Raw genomic sequence first — 9931 nt, 5'->3', positions numbered from 1 at the left:
GAAATTAACCCCACAAGGCAAATCGAAACATCCTGAAATTGTTTTCACGCTTTCGGTGCTGATTTGCATGATTTGATGGCCATGGAGGATCGATGGAGGAGAATTAACCCTCTCACACAGATAAAAATCAATGTCAAATCAGAAACATCCACACACTCAAACACATATACAAATGTACGTACGAAGCCTGCATTTGATTGGATGCGAGTTGCAAATGAGTCGTAATTACAAATGTAAAAGCTAGTTAGGGTTGTGACGTCGACGATGATGCTGCCATGGAAGCGTGGACCTGCAGATTTCTGTCTGTCTTTTATTTATGGAAGGAAAGGAAAGTGGTACTCGTGGTCACCATGCACAAGGTCAGATCACTTGAAAATCAATATCCGTATTTCGGTGGTCGTCATGCTCAACATCAGCCGTTCAGAAAGATGAGAGAGAGAGAGAGAGAAACCCTAGGACTATTTTTTTAAAGCCTGTTGGTGCCAGGCATTACTACTGAATCTTCTTTCTTTCTTCTATATGTACAGTACGTCCAAAGAAAGATTCAATTTGATGCTGCAGAAACCGGCAAAAGCTGCTATAAAATATAATTATATTGCAGCAGGCAACTATATATATATCATGTGAACCATCTTCCTCTGTTTCTCCCTCCTCCTCCATGTTTTTGCCTTCGGTCGATCGCGTCATGGATACTGGTTGTGGGGCCCTTGATTTACAGGGTTCGAAGCTTGAGGCTTGTATCAATGATCATGCATGTATGGGAGGGAGGGCCACTTCCACTGGTTCACGCACTGGTACTGTCAACATGACTTGGCAACCCCATTAATAAACACATCGACGTTGGAATATTAAGTATAATTCTTATCATTTCATGTTTTCAAAAGCATGATCTTGACAATGACTAATATTGAGAAAATTATAAGAATCTTTAATTCTTTATGGAGTTCTTATTTGATTTCTAAAACATACTAGAAAGTGCAAGAGATATATATATATATTTTATTTTAAGAAATGAATTATGCTATTAATTATAAATATAAATTAAATTTATAGTTATTGAGTATATAAATTATGTGCAATTCTATTAAAAATTAAATAAATATAAAATTTACATAAAAAAAGATTATTTTTAAAATGATGAACCCAGCTTTCTTTTAAATAAAATATGCGTGACATGTACATCCACGTCACATCCTAATAGTGTACTTAGCATTACTCATAATAAATGAAAGAATAATGATATTTGTAGTCTTATAGTTGTAAGCTTTACATATAACCGCACTCACTTTGAAAAAAAAAGGTGAGATTCCTATTAAAAAAATAATTTTTTACATAAATTTTAAATTTATCTATTTTTTAAGAAGAAATATACGAAACTTGCATATTCTAAAATTATATAATAGTATTACTCTGGATTAAAATATCAACATTTTTATGTTAACTGATGTGACAGATTTCCACGTGACAGTGTGGTTGGTGTGTTAATAAACGAATTTACAAAAAGATTTGATAAATACAAGGGGTCTTGATAATTGATAAATTTCAAAAGAGTAATATTATTTGAAAACCTTTACATTATATACTATTCAAATTTGAATTTTATAAATTACATTATATCAAGTAGATGGTATATGGTGTAAAAAAAGCCTTCAAATAAAATTATTCACTTCAAAATACTTATTGTTATCTATGTGAATAATCTTCTCAACAATATTAAATACTAAAGAGTAAGGCTGTATACAGTTGTGAAGTATGCAAGTACTGTACAGTCACTTTAAAAAATAGTAAAATCTATTACTAAAAGATTAATTTTTTCATATGGGTCTCATATTTAATCACTTTTTAAAAATGATTATGCGTCGTTTGCATATACACGACTACAAATATCATTTTTCAATACTAAATAACCCTTGAATTACTCAATTTACGCACATATATAATATATAGTATCTCCTACTATAGATCTAGTATAAACTTTAGGCATTCCAAATCTAATAATAAATAAATATATGGAAGATTATACTCTACACGTTCCAAATCTATCACCCATTTATTTTATAATGTAGCATATCCCAATTAATCAGCATTTTTAACACATTATTATACTTAGGAAAATATTAAAATTTTAAAGTTGATTGGAGTACCTACCTAATTAAGTAGAGCTGGAAGCTGCCTTTGTTTATGGCCCCTCACAGCCCCTCATGCCATTTTCTATTAAAACCCGTCGGCGCCACTGGGTTTATTTATTTATTTGTATTTTAAAAAGGTTTTTTTATATTTACTGTTTGTTTGTTTGTTTGTGCGAGGGCTTTCAACTGGGGGTGAGATGACACGTGGGTGACGATGTCAGATGTGACTGTCACAGGTAATTGGCAGGGTATTATTGACGTCATGGTATGAGTCATTGTCGGGTGATAAGTGAGTAAGTAAGATCCCGAGTGATCCTTAAAGCAGGTGTCCTTTTCATGTTTCCGTCAAAAACGCATGTCCTCTCTTTCCCTACCTTGGTGGCTACTTCCATTTTTTTTTTTTTTTCACCTTTTCTTTCTAAATAATAAAAAATAAATATATAAATAAATTAGAGTAATATTTCCTTACAATACTTTTTATAATCATATTTTAAATTTAAGATTTTTTTGTAAAATGATATTATTTTGTAAAGTATTTTATAAAAATATTTTTAAATTTAAAATAAAGTTATGCAAATAATTATAAAAAAAGATTGTATGTGTATCATTCTAATTGTATTAAATTGGATATTTTATTCAACAAAGATATAAATCTAAGTTAGGATAGCAGTTTTTATGTCCATCACTTAAATAAATAATTGTTTAAAATTTATTATTTTAATAATGTAATAGAGATTGGTAAATTTACTATAAAGAACAAAATTTTTCTTGGACAAAAGGTATTATTTAAAAAAAAATAGTTGGAATATGTAAATGTTTGCTATATTTTTTTGCTTATTATTTCTTTATAATTTTTTTTAAAGTAGGGATTAGTTCTTGAAGGTGAGATGTAAGCATAGTTTAATATTGACTTATCACATGTTCCATAGATTCTTACCATATTCTTATTCTTTTTCAAGTAACGTTATTTATCATTTATTTTTTTATTATTTTATCATATGATATGTTATTAGATAATTGAATAATATTTATTATATTTTATTTATAAATTTATTATTTAATATCATATCGTGGAATGATATTAAATCACCTCTAAAGATGGAAGAAAGGTCAGAAGGGTGGTAGTGTAACTTCCGATGCCAAAATCAGAATTTTCCAAAGGAGCATAGGAGGCAAGAAGTTATCTAGGGTACTATCCCCTCGGGCTGCCATGCTATAACATTTAATGAGGTAGCCCCTTGTCGACACTCCCTCCTCACACGTAGTTTGGGTTGGGGCATCGTCCACATCTGCCATGACACAATCATTCCTCGTGGGAGGTTGGGTCAGGCTCGGCTTACTCAACTCACAGGTCTGGAGGCTTTTTAGGCAGAAGCCAAGCCACTTAATAGGGAGAAATACCCCTTCCATGCACAGAAAATTGATGTGAATGCTTGGTCATCAGACCTGCAAGAGATATAATTTCCCACGAGTGTGTGAGAGAGAATTATTATACTATAAATACTATAAGGAAGCCTTACACTACATACTTTCATCTAATAAATCATATATTCATCAAATAAAAAAAGTGAGTTGGTGACATGTACAGCCACATATATCAGACAACTTGCACCTCTGAAATGGCCCATTTTTTTGTTTTGGGTACGTAAAGGTTTAGGTCCAATCACAAATATATATGTAAGGGCCTTACATGCATGACAATGTAATTCCTTAGGCGATCACTAGCTCAAATCCCCGGCCCATCCCACTCCTCCAACCTCATCACTGATTCACTAGTCTACTATTAAGATCCGAGGCCTCAGCATTCTTGATTTTCAGACCCTATTAAATTCCCATTCTAACCTTTGTTTTTTCAGTCAAGTATTTTGCTATATGCTCTACCATATTCCATTTTCATTCTACTTTGTGAATAATTCAAAAACTGATGGACGATATTACCTAATCATAATGAGATGATGGTGCAGTATATTGAATTTTTTTTATTTATTAAATAAACATATATGTCAAGACAAATGTAGATCTTCGTCATAAACTTGTCATTTTTATCCTCACCTATTATCTGACATGTTTTAAGCGTTTTATCAATTGAGTGTTTGATCCAATGTTTTAAATTTTATTTTGATAATCATTTTGATTTAAGTATTGGAATAAAATATTTTAATATCGATACGTTCTAGTGTATGGTTTTGGAATTACCTATATATATATATAAATCGTTAATTAATAAAAGAAATGCGTGTGTGTATATGTGTCACATATAGGGCTGTAATCTAGCCGAGCCGAGTCGAGCTAGTTGTTGGCTTGTCGAAAGACTGGTTCGGCTCGATTTTACTCAAAAAACTTGAGCTTGAACTCGAGATTTTTATTTAACATTTGAGTTCGACTCGATAAGCTAAACTTCTAATTCGAGTTCGAGAAGATTAGCTTGTGAGCTCGAGTTGTTTTTTTAATAAAATTTAATAACTAATAAATTAGATAAATAAAAAATCTAATATTAAATTTATACAACTAATAAGTAATTTCTATATTCAATTGTAAGATTTGAAAAATTTATAAATAATTAATACATACACATAATGTAATAATATATATCTATTTCATATATGGTTCCAACGTACTAGTATATGAAATTATTAAATATTATTGATTAATTATTATACAAATTATAAAATATAGCTATAATGCATTTTCAATATATAGGCATAAGTAATTAAGTTACATATTAATATGTAATTATAAAATTGATATGCTTATATTATTAGTTAATACATATATATATATGTGTGTGTGTGTGTGTGTGTGTGTGTGTGTGTGTGTGTGTGTGTGTGTATATATATGATAGGTGTACGTATATATTTATCAATATATGAATGAGTTTTAATCAAGTCGATCTAACGAGTTAACTCGAGCATAAATGAGCGGGCCTTAACGAGCCTTAATTGAGTCAAATTTAGTTGGGTACATGTCATTTACTAGTCGAGCGGGTATTTGTTTTCACATTCAAGTTTGATTTGAGTTTAACCAGGCAAGTACTGGGCGAGCTATCTAGCATATTGGTTCATTTAAAATTCTAAGACTAACATGGTATGTAGGCATGTGCAAGAAACCAAGCAACCCGGTCCGTCTGTGAACACCGACCCAATCCAATTTGAGAAAAAGGGTTTTGGCTAGTGGTCGGTTTCGACCCGTACAACTCGCTCAACCCGGCTCTTAAAATTGACGCGTCTCCGCTTTGCTTCACGGTCTTATTTCTTTTCTCTTTGTTTTCTTTCTGGATCTCAAACTTTTTATTGTTGGCGGTGAAGACAGAATGGTCAACGAAGGGCTTAGGAAAAGGAGGTGTTCGTGCACATGAATTTCTCCTGAGAGATCGTTTCAGAGCTGGGTCTTGACTCGGTCCATGGAGCAGGCGCAGCTTGTGGAGATGAAGAAGACTCTCACGTGGTGGGACCTCATGTGATTCGGCATCGGTGTGTCATCGGCACCGGTGTCTTCATCCTTATGGGGTACGAGGCCAAGGATTCGGCATGTGATTCGACATCGGCCTGTCATGTGATTCGGCATTGATGTCATCGGCGCCAGTGATTCGGCATTGGCCTGTCATCTCCGGCATCTCCACTATGCTATCTATTTTTTGCTACACCAAGTTCACAGTGGAGATCCCCATCGTCGGTGAGTTCTGTGCCCATTTTGGTATTAGATCGGGTTGATCCGACTCTAGTCGGAACGGATCATGTTTTGGTGCTCTGTGATTCGGATCGGATCAGACCCAAATGCAGCCTGAGTTGGTCGGGTTGCATGCCATTGTATGTGTCTATATATAGAAGAATTGAAGATTAATGCCTAGAATAAATATACATTAAAAACATTAAAAAATTAGAGATATTGGTGTTAAGGATAAGGGCTTTGCTACACGCAGTCGGGAAACGCAGTCGGCGTGCAGTCGGCTGTACGGAATGAATAAAAAAAAATTATAAAAAAATTATTTTATATTCAGGGAGACCTGCATGAATTATAAAAAGCTATAAAAATAATTTTTTTTTTTTTATATAGGTCCTGTATTAATTTTTTTTATACAGCCGACTGCACGCCGACTGCATTTCCCGACTGCACAAATCATTTCTGTAAGGATAATATTAAAAATGATTTTGAGACCAAAAAAAAAAGTATTTAAAAAAAAAAAAGCCCTTGTCAGGGGACAGTTTGGTCCATATTATATGTTGAAAAATGTTTTCAAGGGGGGATTAAGATGTTTGAACTACACCATTAAATTTGTGTCACGTGTTCCATATCTGTAATTTCTACACCTAATTTCCTTTCCATCATTATCTCCAGTTAGAAAAATACGTTTCCGGCATATCCACGTCCCGATTATAAAATCGACGTATCCCAGTCGGGCTTATCCATCCATCCAACCAACGGTTGTAAATTTAATACGTGGCAAACAAAGGGCCCCACAGAACAGTGACTCTAATCAGTGACCGCCAGCAGATTTCAGAAACGTACAGAAGTTTCTAGAATCTATGGTAATCTTCCGACCAGTGTAAAGCGACAAAGCATCAGAAACTTCTTTCGGACTTCCGAAATGAAAACCGACACCAACAAAATATCTCCATCCCTCTCTAGAAGCTTCTGCTCCACCTCCATATAAGTGTTCCTTTACTTTCCCTGTCTGTTTCAAAAAGCGGGTTCACACACACTCTCTCAAAGCAACTTCAGTCTTTGCGAGGCTCAGAACTCGCATTCTTACTTCTTTTATCACTGTAAGGAGGAAGTTATGGAAGGAGTGATGGTTAAGGAGGAAGAAACGGTGACATGTGCTTTGGGATCATCGACGTCTTCTTCGTCTGCCAGCTTCTCACCTCAGCCAATGGAGGGGCTGCACGATGTGGCGCCGCCTCCGTTTCTGACAAAGACCTTTGATATGGTGGAAGACCCTTCGACGGACTCGATTGTATCGTGGAGCACAGCTCGCAACAGCTTCGTCGTTTGGGACTCCAGCAAGTTCTCCACCACTCTTCTTCCTCGGTACTTTAAGCACAGTAACTTCTCCAGCTTCATTCGCCAACTCAATACATATGTAAGTATCCACTCTCCTAATAATCGAGATCATTCTTGCATTCTTTAGTTGATGATTTTACTGAATTCTATGATTTTGCACGTAGCACGTTATCATTTGAGTAATCTGAAGTTGTTATGAAGGATATTACTCTTCCATTTTGCGTTTGCTTCGATCAATTCGAGTTTTTACTGGGTTTACAAAAGTAGAATGTTTCTTTGCATCGGTAGTAGTCAAACAATCTTTTGTTCTTTAGGCTGCATGCTGTGATTCTGATCAGATAATTTTCCTGAACGTTTGTCGTGTTTACACTTATTCGGTTTCCATTTGGTATAGGTTAATTAGCTTCGAAGACTCTAAAACATCTCCTTAATGTTAAAATTGGATGCAGGGTTTCAGAAAGGTTGATCCTGATCGATGGGAATTCGCAAATGAAGGGTTTCTAGGAGGGCAAAGGCATTTATTGAAGACCATCAAGCGGAGAAGACATGTCGGCCAAGGTTTAAATCAACAAGGAGGAGGAGGAGGAGGAGCTTGTGTCGAATTGGGAGAATATGGCTTGGAAGGCGATCTTGAAACATTAAGGAGAGATAAAAGTTTGTTAATGGCGGAGATTCTAAAGTTGAGACAGCAGCAACAGAATTCGAGGGAGGAAATCATTGCCATGGAGGATAGGTTACAAGCCACTGAGAGGAAACAACAACAGATGATGACTTTTCTTGCTAAAGCACTCAGCAACCCAACCTTCATCCAGCAATTTGCTCAGAGAAGAGAACTGCGAAGTGTTGAAATAGGACGAAAGCGGAGGCTGACTGCACGCCCCAGTGCGGAGGATTTGCAGGAAGAAGTGGTGTCTGTCACGGCAGGCAGTGGCCTGGATGTGGACCACACAAGCCAAGAACATGACGAATTGGCGACAATGGAGTCAGAAATAGAGACGTTTCTCTTATCTTCCTGGGACAATGAATCGAGCAGCGATATCAAAGACCCAATTGCAAGTTTAATTCCCACAGGAAGTGGCGGCAATTTGGATTTTGTAAACGAGACAATATGGGAGGAGCTACTGAATGAAGATTTGATTTCTGGAAATGCAGAAGAAGAAGCTGTGGTGGATTATCAATCAGAAATCGAAGCAGAAATAGAGGATTTGGTTGCACAACCAGCCAACTGGGGTGAGGATTTGCAAGATCTTGTAGATCAACTGGGTGATCTCAGGTCGAAGACACGACCAAACTCATAAATGATATATTGATTGATGTTGTGGTGTTTTGTTTGTTGGGTTGGTCTCTGCAACTCTATTCCTTTATCTCATTTAGGTATATGATTTTCAAGAAATTTGGTTTGGTCATTTTGTTGCTTTCCATTGTTTAATTTCTGGATGATTGAGGATGATTTATTGTTTCTCGTGCAGCAGGGATGGTGAGAGTTGCTAAGAGACCAACATATCCAGCTCTCCTGTATCCTTTACTAAGTTTTCCAAGTATTGTTTAACTTTTCTGCTGCACTTGAATCAGTTCTCGAATTTGTGATTTGTTGTTTCTTTTTCTGCATTTTGCAGGCGGACTGGGCATGGGAAATTACGAAGGAGGGGTTTCCTTCACTGATTCACATCTCGAAGATTTAGTTACAGTCTCCAGCTTATATATGAATTATTTGATCCATTACTCCAAGCTTTAGTAGTTAACAGTTCGATTCGGTTGATATCTATGCGTGTAGATATCAGCCATGTACTAAGAATTTCTGGTTTAAATTCGTAATATTGCTTTCATAATCATTTATCCTTTTTTTAAATTAACTAATTTTGGTTTCTGAGTATGGTCAGTTGTTGCTGCATGATGATCATTTCACTCTCTTATAGCTATATGTTTCAGCTCATTGCTTGTTGCCTAGTTGGATACACGTGCCGCACCTACTTCCATTTGAGTAAGATTTTTCCCCATAATGGTCAAGCTACTGCAGGATATCGTATTCTTCTTTGCAGCTATTCAGAATACACAAGCCATGGAAGTTCCAAAGAGAAACAGTCTAACAGAGATTCAAGTTGGGGATACCTCTTCTCTTCAACTTCTCTGCAATGAAAAGGGAAAATAAGAAGGATGGAGAATAAGTAAAGCCTGGCCTATTAATTGGCAAATTACACCCCACCATGGATTGGTGTGAATGAATTTCTTCTCAAGATTTGAGTGGTTGATGGGAATTTTCAGAAGTTTTTACACAAAGAAGTCCCCTTTTTGCTAAATCATAGGCTGCTCGTTTAAACAAGCAACGAGTTTCTTGAAAGTTCTATTAATGTGCCGAGAAAGTCCGTTTGGGCTTTCTCTTGTTTGTTTTCTTGGTGATGGCAACTGTTAAAAGAAGATGAGTCCGATGGGGATAATGATAAAGCAGTGCATTGGTCTTGTTTTTAGCCCAATTTCCCAGTAAGGTATTGGGCTAATATGAGTTGAATAAGAACGAGAAAATGGAGTCTGGGGAGTTTCTTCGATCTTAGAAAAGTAGGCATATATCAATGTTGGTAAGCACCAAGCTTTAAAGGACCAGTTCTTTTTTCTTTGGTTTGGCAATAAGAAATAAAAGTAAACTACATAAGAGTTAATAGAGATTAACTAATTGGACCAACTTGGGGCTAAAGACCAATTCTTAAGATGCAATTATGGAAAAACACTGTAAATAAAAAGAATTATTTTATTTCATAGAAAAATAGAAATGAACGAATCCTATCTATTTAAAAGATCAGGAAAAC

General features: G+C 35.4%; 1 protein-coding gene across 8 annotated transcripts; it reads left to right on the top strand.

Annotated features, from left to right (window-relative positions):
• Positions 1 to 6793: 6793 nt before the first annotated feature.
• LOC122297105 (heat shock factor protein HSF30) lies at positions 6794 to 9595 on the top strand. Of its 8 annotated transcripts, none has more exons than XR_006238658.1 (3): positions 6794 to 7209; positions 7580 to 8504; positions 8603 to 9595. XR_006238658.1 is itself a non-coding variant. In XM_043106995.1 (3 exons), the coding sequence occupies exons 1-3, from the start codon at positions 6907 to 6909 to the stop codon at positions 8863 to 8865; spliced, it is 1203 nt and encodes a 400-aa protein (XP_042962929.1). In that variant the 5' UTR covers positions 6794 to 6906; the 3' UTR covers positions 8866 to 9595. The 8 variants fall into 8 exon arrangements, 6 of the variants coding, with proteins under 6 accessions (XP_042962929.1, XP_042962930.1, XP_042962935.1 ...); XR_006238657.1 differs by having other exon boundaries at positions 8600 to 9595; XM_043106995.1 differs by having other exon boundaries at positions 7580 to 8360; positions 8747 to 9595.
• The last annotated feature ends 336 nt before the right edge of the window (positions 9596 to 9931 follow it).

This window comes from Carya illinoinensis, chromosome 15, assembly GCF_018687715.1.
Source record: "Carya illinoinensis cultivar Pawnee chromosome 15, C.illinoinensisPawnee_v1, whole genome shotgun sequence".
Taxonomy (NCBI): Eukaryota; Viridiplantae; Streptophyta; class Magnoliopsida; order Fagales; family Juglandaceae; genus Carya; species Carya illinoinensis.
Note: the sequence above shows the minus strand (reverse complement) of the source record. Positions and strands in the feature narration are given on the sequence as shown.